The sequence below is a fragment of the Pelophylax lessonae genome (genome assembly GCF_965119305.1).
Source record: "Pelophylax lessonae genome assembly, chromosome: 4".
In the NCBI taxonomy this organism is placed as follows: Eukaryota; Metazoa; Chordata; class Amphibia; order Anura; family Ranidae; genus Pelophylax; species Pelophylax lessonae.
The window spans coordinates 363,037,381-363,050,929 of record NC_138771.1 but is presented as its reverse complement, the minus strand read 5'-3'; the positions used below and the strand labels follow the sequence as shown (position 1 = coordinate 363,050,929).

General features: G+C 41.8%; 1 protein-coding gene across 3 annotated transcripts in view; it reads right to left on the bottom strand.

The window, feature by feature from the left end:
• The window catches only part of FNIP1 (folliculin interacting protein 1), a 160,424-nt gene that overhangs the window by 41,344 nt on the left and 105,531 nt on the right, over positions 1 to 13,549 (bottom strand). For 2 of the 3 annotated variants that reach the window (XM_082257158.1, XM_082257159.1), the window contains exons 6-11: positions 13,265 to 13,356; positions 9,674 to 9,757; positions 8,030 to 8,101; positions 7,792 to 7,927; positions 6,074 to 6,275; positions 279 to 364 (exon numbers count right to left, since the gene is read on the bottom strand). In XM_082257158.1, the coding sequence (XP_082113284.1) occupies positions 279 to 364; positions 6,074 to 6,275; positions 7,792 to 7,927; positions 8,030 to 8,101; positions 9,674 to 9,757; positions 13,265 to 13,356 (672 nt within the window). The remainder of the gene's footprint in view (positions 1 to 278; positions 365 to 6,073; positions 6,276 to 7,791; positions 7,928 to 8,029; positions 8,102 to 9,673; positions 9,758 to 13,264; positions 13,357 to 13,549) is intronic. The other variant, XM_082257160.1, reaches the window with a different exon arrangement.

Below are 13,549 nucleotides of genomic sequence, written 5' to 3'. Positions count from 1 at the left end.
TATGACAGAAAGCAGTGCTGATGTAATCAAAAATCCAGAAAACAGCCCCTTTCTTTATGGATTATCACAGACTAAGATTAAACTATATACAATTAAACAAAATCACTCTATAACCACTAATGAAGTGTTTGCATCAATCCTCTGTTCACACATTTGGACTACTGATCTTGGGTATTTCCATGTGTAGAACCTAATATGTACTTCCAAGTTACAGCTCCAACCCACAGGGGTGAGTTAGTCCCTTCGGATTCAGGCTACACTTAAAACACTGTGCTTACCGAAATTCATTCAAGGCCTCCACAATCCTATTGTAAGCCAAGCTTCTCTGGCTGGCATCTGCTGATCTGCGACTCATTTTCATTGCCTTTTAAAGAAAATATATCATAATTATTATTAAATAGATAAAGGTAAAAGACAAATGTTTTTGAGCATCTATAAACACGCAGCTATCTTGCGATTATTCAAAAACGTTCTAATTAAAAAAAAAAAAAAACTAAACCAATTGCAGTTCAATGTAATGATATTTGTTGTCATTGATTTTAAGCCTGCAAGGTCCTCCTATTCTTTTTTTTTCCCCATACAGGAGTAGAGCTAGATTTTAGTTATAAGCCCAACAGGCCAGTGTCTTCTGGGCTTCATGTACCACTGAATAATCACTTTTTTTAAAAAGTACCCCATTGTTTTTGTGAGATTTCATTTTGCTTATGCTTCTGGTGGCAGGTGTCATCTGGAAAGGAAGTGAAGAAAGAGTCCCCCATATTGGGACAAACTGCAGCCTGTCTCATCCTGAAATTTTGACAATTTAGGCCCAACCCATTAGGATAATACACAAATTTAGGCCTGAATAGTAGGTCTTACTATAGTCAACAAATATTCACATTTGATGAAGGGCGACTGTTCTGTTATACTTCAAAACTAGAAAAAATAAGGCCTCTAGAAATACACAATCATTTCTCTAACATGACATCGTCTAAATATTGTCCTACTCAAAATCAGTATAACCATTTATTGTGCTAATGTTTAGTTAAATACTAAATCAGAAAATAAAATGAAAGGAGAAGTAGGTCCAAAGCTCCTTTGGCCCTATGTCTCAAGAGAATCACAGGAGCGGTCTTTGATGACTCACTTCACTAGGTTTAGAGGTAATCGGGGGGACAGATGCAAAATCAGCTGCATCCACCTAGGCAAGTATGAATTTTTTCTTTTTTTCTTTATTCCTGCACTTTTTTGTTTACTTGCTGCCCGCTGGGCTGCAATAACTTTTCATGTTTGTCAGCTTAGTAGCAGTATTAGAAGTATCAGAACTCCATAGGTAGGTGCTGTGTCCTTCAACGAACTCAGAGAAATGGATTTTCTGGAAAGTACAAAAATCCCATTTTCTTTCGTTCATCGACTGACATAGCGATCCATAAATCATAACTACTGGGACGTCCAAAAGCAGTGCCAAAAGAAAAATATGAGGAGCGGGGAAAATAACCCAAAGCTAAACATAACAGCCTTTAACCAGGACACAGGAGCCTTAACCGGGTCACAGGAGCCTGCTCTGAAAAATAAAAGTTTAAAGAAAAACCCCTCTCAAGAGGGAACAGCCCCTCTTAAAAAGCAGCCTACAAAGCTTTGCGGCCAAAAGAAGCATCCACAGATGCCAAAGTATCTACCTTATAGAATTTTGTCAAGGTATGCACCGACGACCAAGTGGCCGCCTTGCAAACTTGCAATATTTGTGCCTGATGATGGAAGGCCCAAGAAGTACTCAGCGCCCAAACAGAATGTGCCATGACAGGGAAAGGTGGAACCGGACCTTTAATGGAATAGGCCTGGGTCACCGTCTGCCTGATGTATCTGGAGATGGTAGCAGAAGAAGCGGCCAGACCTTTCCTTGGTCCGTCCGTAACCACAAAAAGTGTGTCTGACCTCTGAAAGGACCCAGTAGCTGCCAGATACACCCAAATTGCACAAACCACATCCAAGGAATGCAAAGCAAATTTGCTGGGATGAGCCAACTTGGGACACAAGGAAGGCAACACAATATCCTCATTCAAATGAAAGTCAGAGGCAACTTTGGGCAGGAATGATGGACAGGGATGAAGAACCACTTTATCCCTATGGACAACTAAATAGGAACTGTGACAGGTTTATGCCACCAATTCCGATACCCTGCGGGCTGAGGTAAATCGCAACCAAGAATGTCACCTTCTGGGATAACGTAGGCAAGGGAATCTCCTGAATATTCTCAAATGGAGGTTTCTGGAGAACCCAAAGTACCAAATTTAAATCCCATGGTGGCAAAAGAGGCCACACAGGTGGAGCCACATGTCGAAACCCCTGAATGAAGGTACGAACTACAGAGTGCGTGGCTAGAGGTCGCTGAAAGAAGATTGCCAGGGCAGACACCTGGCCCTTGATGGTACTCAAGGCCAACTTCTGATCAATGCCCTGTTGAAGAAAGGTTAAGATCCGAGCCACAGAAAAGGATCAAGGATGAGCGCCAATCGACTCACACCAAGAAATGTATGCTTTCCACGTACAACGGTATATCTTGCTGGAAGACAACTTCCTCCCCTTCACCATAGTAGGGATCACTGATCCAGACAGACCTCTAATCCCTCAGTACCTGGCTTTCAATAGCTAAGCCATTAAAACCAGCGACTGTAAAGCATGATGGTAGATCAGCTCTTGGGACACTGGTCTTCTCTGAGAGAAAGCCCCAGATGGACATTTATGGCCACTAGAATGATTGGAAGATCCTCGCCGTTGATTCCTTGCAGGAATTGGAGAAGAAGCCTGAGCCGAGGATGATACTGGCTTACCGTGGCCCTTGGGCACCTGCAGTGTCTGCCAGAGGAACCTGTGATCTCGCCACAAACCTCGGTATCCCCTCCTGTGGAGCCGAATCTGCTAAAGGAGCTGCATGTAGGACTGTGCAAACAGAACTGTCTTGAAGGTGAACCAGACTCAGAGCCTGCATGCAAAATGGGAGAGAGAACTATTTGTGTAACAGCAGCCAGTGAATTACGGCCTGAAGGACCACCCTGGTCAGAATTAGAATCAAACCTAGGTAAATCAATTCCCTGGACAGGGATAGGGTGGACCTTAGGTAGTTCGGACATCACCTGAACCTTTGCAGGAATTTAATCCGCACAAGGAGATTCAGGACCTAAAAAACAAGGACAAGCTTTGTCCCCCTTTCTGGGTACCCCCAAATAATCATTTTGTGGATCCCCTTGATGCTCATGAAGGAGGTCCACAACACCAGAAACCAGCAAAGATGTCCCCCCACCCTAATAATGTGTGAGGGCAGACCTTCATGCTAAAGGGGTCTTGTCTGCGGGTCCGGAGAAGCTAGCTCTGGGCTTACCAGACAAAGGATGCTTGGAACCTTCCGGGGGAAAGATTTGAAAGATCTATTTCCCTTATTCTCCGTCCCAGAAGCACAAAATAATTTTCTATGGGCAGAGAAGGTGGGCCTGCAATGAGGCTCCTTCCCTTCCCTAGACCATGGCAGGAAGGTACTATCCTCCCCGTGATATCCCTAATGATGTCTCCAGGGTAGCTCCAAACTGCAGATCAATGACAGCTTTCTTAGAGGCTTGGTCTGCGGACCAATTCTTAAGCCACAGCACGCGCCTAATCACCACCGCTGAAACAGAAAATTTGGACAGCACAGGAGCTGTATTCAAAGCTGCATCACAAATAAATTGCAGCCCATGGACCAACTGTTCTGCTAAATCAACATAAACAGCTGGGACCTGCTGACCCCCCCAGGCCCTGGCGCAAAAGCTTGGCCCATTCAGTTAGGGTCTGAGACACCAGGGCTGAGGCAAAGACTGGCCGCAATGTCAAACCAGCCATAGTAAACATGCTGTGTCCCACAGCCTTTGCTTTCCGGTCAACCGTGTCCTTGTAGGATTGGGAATTCCTCTAAAGGGATCATGGTAGCCTTGTTCAACCTGGAAACAGGAGTGTCCAACACCGGTGGACGAGTCCACCTTTTTAAAAGTGACTCCTCAAAAGTGTAAAGTACAGCAAAACGTTTGGGGACCACAAAGGGTAATTTTGGTTGTTCCCATTCCTTACAGGAAAACCTGTCAAAAAAGGGCACATAAAGAAACACCTTTTTTTTGTGAGGGGACTTATGCGTACCCAACGACACAGCCACGTCCGTGGCTACATCGGCTGCAGCCTCCATTTTTAAAGTCTCATGCACTGCAGTGATAAGTGCGTCTACCAGCACTTTTTCATCTGCTACTGGGGTGTAATATTAAGCCCCCTGGACGGGCCATGTCCACGGCAGCATCAGGCTCAGAATCAGATGAGACAGACTGAGCAGGGAAAGGCAGGGGACGCTTCCTCCTGGGCTTTTGCCCACACGCCACTTCCACCTGAAACACTAAGGACTGCAGGGCCACCGTCAGTGCAACCACGGGAAGCTGGGGTTCAGAAGGGACCTGCCACTTTCATGAGGGGGTCAGTGGGGGAGATTTGACCCTGAGGCTCCATAAGGAAAGGAAGACCTTGCAGTACAAAAACAATCTTTTGGCACCAATAAAGGATCCCCCCCCCCCAAGGCTCAGGGTACCCATCAGCAGAGAGAGAGAGATAACAGGGACCCCTGAAGACTCACCCTACGGATCGGAGGAGCACCGAGAATTCAGACCGAGCATCACCATGGACGCCATCCATGCTCATTTGTCCCGGACACAGGAAGAGGAAACTGAGAAGGAAGAGGAGGAGCTTCTGCATCCCAATGAGGCTTCAGTCGTCTCCAGCGTCTCCCGGACTAAGGGAAAATAACCCCCGTGACATCAGGCTACACAAACATGGCCGCCAGCTGGAGACCAGCCAGACTAAGAGAAAAAGGCCCGTGTGACATCATCGGGCTAAACAAACTTGGCCGCCAGCTGGAGACCAGCCAGACTAAGGAAAAATGGCCGCCATCAGCTACAGATGCTGAAGCATGCTGCCAGGATCTTTCCTGCGCCCTCGGCCATGCTGCACCCTCTGCAAAGGGGACAGCCCCCCCAAAGGTAGGACACACATTAGGGGAGACTCCACTGCGCACTCTGCACCAATTTCTGCACTGGGACCCCTCTGCATTATACCCACACTGCAAACAGTAAGGCATGCACCTAGGGGGTCTCCCACACTGGGACCCCTCCAGACTACCAGGCCAGAATGTACACTATCCCAGGACACTTATAGAGTAGGGATAGCAGGGGGAGACCCCAGGGGTCTCCACTGCATCCTCTGCCCTGGGACCCCCACAAGACTCCAGGTCCAGACAGGGGGTAAAAGGAGTGGGGGAAGCCCAGGTCACTGAGGGATTTAAGGATGGAAGGAGGAAATCTGCAGGCAGGTCCAACCATCCCTGGAGGTTACCCGCGTCCACCCCAAAAAACGCCAAAAGGGGCAAGGGGGGACTGTACTTACCCTTCCATGGTGCGGGTAACGTTCCAGAAAGAATCCTCGCCACCGAAGTAGGGGAGCTGGCGGCTAGGAGACTGCTGCGACTCAGACATATGCGACCCTGCAAGACATTTAACTCAGGCCAGCCTCTTTCTTTGAGGCTATGTCGTGGCCGACCTAGCGCATAGCTGCAGTCCGCCCAGCCCGCCAGTTGATTGCAGATCTCCAGAGAGAAAAAAAAAAAAACTGAAAAAAGATGGAAGGATGGAGAAAAAATTGATAGGACCAAAAATCCCAGTCGGGAGCCTAGGTCATTACTTCTGACTAGACAGATTAAAACTGATTACCTAAAGCAGAGAGGTGGGTTATATACCAGCTGAGGACGGCCCATGGGCTTGGCCAGGTGTTTTTTTGTTCTGCCTAGTCCTACTCCTGGAGAAGGCAATATAATCCAGTAGTTATGATCAATGAAGCGCTGTGTCCGTTGAGGAAGGAAAGAAGAAATACATTTATAAATATTTTTTTAAACCAATTCGCCAGAATTTAACAAATCAGACCAGCCCCTGGGAAAAACTTCCAAAAAATAATGTCATAAGACTTTGTGATTACAACTTTTATCATTTCTGTTATGTCATCCCAAATATACAAAGACACTGTTTAAGTGTACCTGCTCTATGGCACTCTTCAACTTGTTCATGTGACTCTCAAAGAGAGGAAAGTGAGAGAAGAAAAACTCATGGAATTTTTCGTTTTCCTCCTCATCAGATGACAAAGAGAAAATTACACCAATAGCGATCTTCTTTTTCCGCGCAACGCCCAGGCTGGGCCCACAGCTTTCATCTGACATGTTAAAGCTTTCCTCTACCGACCTGTTAAAAGAAAAAGCTTTGATTTATGCCTATAACCATTTGAATAAATTAAACAGGAACTACAAGAAAAACACAAAGCCTAGAAAACCATTCAAAACAAAAAATTTTTTTTATGTATACCAGGAATCCTATAATGATGATTGTGCACAATAAATTTTCCTTTTGAGAAAATCTTCTAGTGCCCATACATACATGAGATAAAACCCAAGTCGACCATTTGTGGCAGAAAATAAAAGAAAAATCATAAAATGGTCATGTTTTTCACACCATTGTGAATCACTTAGAATTAAATTACATGGAAGAAAACGAAAACCCTTTATCAGTCGACTGTGTAGAATTTATTTTGCCGCCACAATTGATCAATGAAAACCATCACTATCTACCGCTTTATACTTGGCCATGCCATTTTTGCCATGCTTGATCAATGTCGGATTCAATCATTTTGTCAAAAAGGATGTTGATTTTCCAGTTATCGCACCGTGTATGGCCACAATTACACAAACATTAATTGTTTGATGTCTGTGGTTGAAATGGAATTTGCAGGGAGAAATTTTCTGAAAGGTAATTTAGTTCTTATAAATAAAGACTCCTAGCAACTATTCTATAAACAAAATAAGGGGGCGGTCTTAGCTGGCCTTCTAAAAATACTAATAACCTGGCAGGCTTCAGCTTAGAAACTTTGACTCGATTGGGTTTGATTTGCTAAAACTGGAGAGTGTAAAATCTGGTGAAGCTCTGCAAAGAGACCAATTAGATTCCAGGTTTTATTGGTAAAGCTTAATTGAACAAGCTGAAGTTAGAAGCAGATTGGCTACCATGCACAGCTTCACCAGATTTTGCACTGTCGACTTAGGCCCCTTTCACAAATACAGTCTGCTCAGTTCATCAGTTCAGTCATGTCAAAATGTATCAGTTTTTCATCCATTTTTTCATCCATTTTTCGTCCATTTTTCGTCCATTTTCATCCGTTTTTTTCTACATCCACTACCAATGCAAAAACAGATGAAAAACGGACCATTTATCCGTTTACATCCGTTTTTGGTCCGCTCCGTTTTTTTGACGGATGAAAAATAAGGCATTCACCCGTTCCAAAAAACGGACATTGGCGGAAGCTGATGAAAACGGATGTTAATGGATGATCATCCATTTTTACATAGAGATGATTTGATGTCTGTTTTTCATCTGTCAACGGATGGATGAAAAACGGACAAACGGACCGTATGTGTGAAAGGTGCCTAAGTAAATCAATCCCATTGATTCACAACAACTATATAATAGTGAAGTTAGAGCTCCCAACCCAAAAAAGTGTTCAAAGCCAGTATATTAAAAATTATTGAATAAACTGGATAATCATGACAGTTAGAAAACTAACATTTTCATAGCAAAGAGGTCAGCAAAAGCAGCCTACTGAACTTTCTAAGTACATGTCTGTTTAAAAAGAATTATGTAAAACTTTTTAGTCACATTCCTACTAAGGGAAATATTGTGCTTAACACAGGAAGTAGTTTGTTTTTACCATCGAGGAAATACACCGTTCTCAAGGCTGGTAGTTTGACTGCGACGCCAGCGTCGCTGGTAGCTGCTGGCACAGCTGCTGTTAAGTGATGAGCTTGGAGATGGGAAAGGGGTGATCAGAAGACTGCTGAGCGAGGCTGTGGATAGTTAAAATGGACAAACACAGATCAATTCAAGGTTTTCAAAAGTCATGTCAGTATACATGTTACAGAAATAGTCTTTAACAGAAAGAGGCTCACCAGATCTTGCTATTCCACTGTCTCTGTCATCATTCAAACCCCGGCCAGGCATGTCCATTGGATTGCTATGTACTGTAAAACAAAGCTCAACAGGTAAGTCATATAAAACAAATGCAGAGACCCTGTGAGCACCGAGCAGATAATCTAGCACCCTTCCAAAGTGAAGTGAACTAAAATTGAAGATAATGTCTAGTGAGGGATTTTGATAACCAAGTGTAGCAGTCATGCAAACCCACCACCAAAAGCCACAGCACAGCTGAACAAGACTATCTCACTCAATCCAATTGAATAGTTGAATATATCAATCACTTTAGTAACTGTAAATTATCCTAGAAAACATTTTATTGGCATAAAAAATGTCAGTGTTGTTTTTATGCTCTATTTGTGGTTTGGATAAAATAAAAATGCTGATCCAAATTTTTGCTAGTACATTACTACACTATGTAATAGTGTATGCGTAGTTTAGCACAATATATCAAAGCTGTTTAACAACCTCAGTGTCACCAAATGGCAATATAAAACACCACATCTGACCATGTTCCATTTGTGGACATTTTCATCAGCATGAGGGTGACAGTGAAAAAGCTTTATAATAAAAAAAAAGTAATTTTAATGATCTTTGCGCTGTAATGACTCCTTTGTATAGCTAATATATTGATTTGAAAAAGCTGCAATTTTACAACAATAACTGTGTGGAAAACTGTAGCTATACAATATATTAGGCCTACTTCTGTTCAGCCGGGCTTTTATACACCTGGATTGACAGGTCATGTGTTTGTAAAAGAATCCAGAAGCTCAAAATTTTAAAACCGACAGGCGTGCAAAGGTATGTTGAAAAGAGTGAAAGTCAGCTGTGGAAATAAGGTTTTCCTTTTGCTCTTACCTGGAACAAATTCTATGCAACCTTAAAATGTATGTAAACCAAACTTGTATTTTCTAGCATGTTTGCTATCAAGCCTTATTGATTATGGCTTTAAAGAGATTGTAAAGGCAGACTTTTTTTTTTTTTATCTTAATGCATTCTATGCATTAAGATAAAAAAAAAAAAAAAAACTTCTGTGTGCAGCAGCCCCTCTCAGCCACTTTAATACTTACCTGAGCCCATCTCTATCCAACGATGTTGCAGGAGTGTCTCAGCTGCCCTGGACTCCCCTCCTCATTGGCTGAGACAGGTGCGCCCCACTACCCCGAAATATCAGATCACGTACATGTATGTGATCCAGCACATGTACAAAATCCAGCATAGCTGGGCCACTCTGCCACAATAAATCTGCAGTAGGCTGAGCGCAAGAAACAATGTCACCAACTTAAAAGGTTGCAGGTAAAAGCAAAAAAATGAAGTATTTTAAATGCTTACTGCCAGTGTTTCTTCTATTTATAATTTTTTATTCTATTAACTTGCAATGTGCCTTTGAACTAGAGACTAGTCAACTCCTGAGTCCCTCTCCCTTCTTCCTTGCATGTCATAGCCCTCTTCTCTTTGAGGAAGATCTAATTACTCTTTGTGCTGACCCAGCTACTCCACCCATCCTGTCCCTCCAAACTATGCTTAAAGTATTTTTTAAATCCTTATTTCCACAGTAGATGCCACATGTAGAGCATGCAATGGAATACAAAGGCTACACTACACCTCACACAGCACACCTGCAAAGAAAGAAGCACTCCGGATGAGGCGGAGCGGGCCCTGCTCAGAGAATGCCCGCCTGGGGCTGCAGAGCTGAGACAGACCTAAATGTTCAAATTCAGAATACATATGGAAGAGAATACAGTTAAAAGGAAGTATAACAGCATGGAGAGAAAATAAAAAGTACAGGGGAAAACACAGGCGTAGACAGTCATTTGATTTGAGTGGAACTCCAGGCAAACAACTAAAAGGCATCTCGGATCTGTTTTTTGGACAATGAATTGATAGCGTGACATGATGGTACACAGCAAAAATGAGAAATAACTGTCACCTGCCTGGCTATGTAGAGTGACAAAAGGTATGTGAACTACACAACTGGCTGAACATTTTCACATTTTGGCAAATAAAACTGTATCTGAACTCTAAATTTAGCAGTTATCTGAAAGATCTGCTTTAACATGCAAGTGAGCACAAATTTGCTTCAAAAAACTCTATTTTGAAAACTAGGGAAGGGAAAAATAAAGTTGCTACTCAAAGCAGCAATGTTCAGATTGTCAGTTCAGATTGTAAAATGAAAGCTGAAACTTTGGTTGCCGAGAGAAATAGTTGTATTGTTCTTTGCACTAGTTTTCATACAACAAAAGAAAAACACTAAAAAAGTAGGCATTCACAAATATTTAACAAAAGCAAAAGTGTCTCATTGAACTCCTCTAAAAAGAACTGCCACTTTTCAAAAAATAAGGATCCTTATCCTGGTGTGTTTGAGAATTGAGCATATTACGCCTAGTTCTGCAATAAGACAGGTGAACAATTTTAACAAGCATGATGTCAACGTGACATGTGCAGAATAAAGTCAGAATGCTGGTGGGACATAAAACTGGGCCATTTTATTGAGATACTAAAATTAAGATTTTTACCTAGAGTTCCACTTTAACAAATTCTGAGAGCTGCTCAAGCTGAGCTTTGCTTTTCCTATGTTAAATGTAAATTGAATAGAAAGAATGCTCCCCTGTGATAGAAAATATTCTCTACTTCTAGTAACTCAAATTCCTTTGCTTAACAAAAACAAAACTTTTTATGTACAAAAACACATCACTTTTACACCTATGTGAAAATGCTGAACATAGTGCTCACTCACATGATTTTATTAATCTGCAAAGTGCAAATAGAGCAGTAACTGGTGACATTTGGATTTTACCATATACCATAATATACCCAATGGAAAAATGACTGATGGTTAGCACAGGTTACTGCAATCTGCACATTATTGTTTATACTAAATAAATAAGACAACTATGAATCTGAATTAAACAAATGGTCAACCCAGATAAACTGCTTGTACACAGATGTGTTTTTTAATAAAACTACACACATTAATAAAATAAACACAGTAAATTGAGTCAGAGGGAGAGGACAGCAAAACAGTTTACTGAAATAATAAAAACATACATTGCTTTCATAAGGTTAAATCCTATGCTTTTCTGTAGTAATGGTTAGGCTTTCCATTCTAACTTTTAAAAAATAAAATCAATTTCATTTCTTTAAAAGCCTAAAAAACCCAATGTTTGAAAAATAATTCTATGTATAACAAGGTTCTATTCAGTATACACAACTCTGCAGCATAAGGCACAAAAAAAGCATGTGTAGAATTAAACGCAATTGTAAACCGAGTCAAGTAGATCCAGAAAAGCAAATGATAACACATTTATTTATTAGAGCAAGAATGTATTTTCACATAAATAAAATATTAACACGCATACCAAACAGCAGACTTATTGAGGGGAATGATTTAGGTCAACCTGTTGCATTTTTCCCCATTGTAAACAATTTTCAGTGTTTTCTTTTTACTATGTGTATACAATCTGTATCATATAATAAGCGTTTATTTGTAAAACGCAGGCTTCACAAAGAATTGTGGATTTTCTACAGACACAGGACAGCAGAAGTAGCTCTCTTTAAACACACAGCAATCTCTCCTTGAATCTTTCTACTTATAATCTTGGGGGGCTACAGTTGGTGGGAGACTCTTTCACGGCCGCGTGTTACTATAGTATGAGGTTGTGTCAAAGGCCCTCTTACACCATGTGTTTCTGAATGCTGTGGGTGATTATAGTGAGTGTGTATTTTTTTTTTTACTGCTCTGTACTCTGTACCACTGATCCTTACTCAGCTGTGTGCAATGTCAAATAGACTACAATGCATCATTTCAGATTAGTAAAAAAACTCAGCATTTTTTACTACTCTGTAACAGGCCTTATACTGCTTTAAGATCTAACTTGTAGGACCACCACTTTCGTTTACATCAGTGTGTCTTTTTTTAATAAATGACTTCTGACAAATGAATAATAATAATTTTTGATTTACTTACCCAGGAACAAGTATGCAGATCAGGAATGTTGAATAAAAAGCAGAAGTCTGCATACTTGCCCTGGGATAAAGCAAACAGCAGAATGACAGTCAACAAACTGGCATTTTCAGGTTAACAAAGGCAGCTTGCCTGTTTCTCTCATGACAAGTCAGTATGATGTTTGAGTTTAAAGAGGAGCTCCAGGCTCCTTCAGAAAAATTGAAAGTCAGCAGCTACAAACACTGTAGTTGCTGACTTTTAATATTAGGACACTTACCTTTCCAGGAATCCAGCGCTGTCCTTACCCAAGCCGATTTTTCAATTGGCTATCGGGTGCTGACGCCGCCATCTCCACTAAGTGAAACTGGCAGGGAAGCCAAATGAGGCAGTGGGGGGGTTGGAGACAAGCTGGGCTTCTCCTTTTAGGTGGAGCTCTGCTTTAAGTCACATGTACCGTGTTTCCCCGAAAGTAAGACCTACCCTGAAAGTAAGACCTAGTGTTATTTTTGGGGAGGGCTGCAATATAAGCCCTACCCTGAAAATAAGCCCTAGTTTAGTATATGAAAAATCCTAGGATGCACTTTATTAGTGTTTTAAATAATGTCCAATGTGTGCTTTTGTAATACCTTCCTTGGATCGCCACTCCGCTCTCAGCTGATTCTGTCTTTCTCCTCTCATACCGTAGCTGTCAGAGGGGGATTTCAGCCCCTCCCCTCTGCAGTTTACACAGAAGCGCCGGTATTCGATTAGAATTGTGGGAAATACCTTCGATACATAGGCTCTTCCGTGACCCCCAGCTGTCAGTGGGGGAGAAGAGGACGGCAGATCAGCTGAGCCCGGAGCTGCGATGTAGAAGGTATTTCACACTATTGTAATCTAATCTACCTGGCGCTTCTGTGTAAACTGCAGAGGGGAGGGGCTGAGATCGCCCTCTGAAAGCTACGGTATGAGAGGAGAAAGACAGGAGAGAGTCGAAGACACAGCAGTGATGTAATGAAGGTATTTTACACTATTGTATTACAAAAACACACACTGGACATATATAAAACACTAATAAAGTGCATCCTAGGATTTTATATACACTACGGTAAACTAGGTTCACACTGGATTCTTGGCACGCAGGGAGGAAAGAGAGGGACAGAACATTATAAGACCTACCCCGAAAATAAGCCCTACTGTGTCTTTTGGTGCCACAATTAATATAAGACACGGTATGTAAAATGTATTTATGACTATTAGATGTCATTACTCTATGTAATATTACCTATGTTTCCAAGGAGACCATTCATAATGCTGCTGTTCTCAGCTTTTAGCGTGTTGTTGTCATGGCTTATATACTCAAGGCTGTCTTGTAATCTGTAGTTGAAAACACATGAAAAACAATTACAATTACTTTCAAGGTGACACCCACAAAGCTGTTCACAGTGCTTCCCTTTGGTAATCTTACCTGTTGATATGCTGAAGTGGCACATTTCATCCCTAAAATTAACTTACTACAGTTACACAATCACATACATTTTTTTTTCAATGGTTTATATAGGGCAAAGGG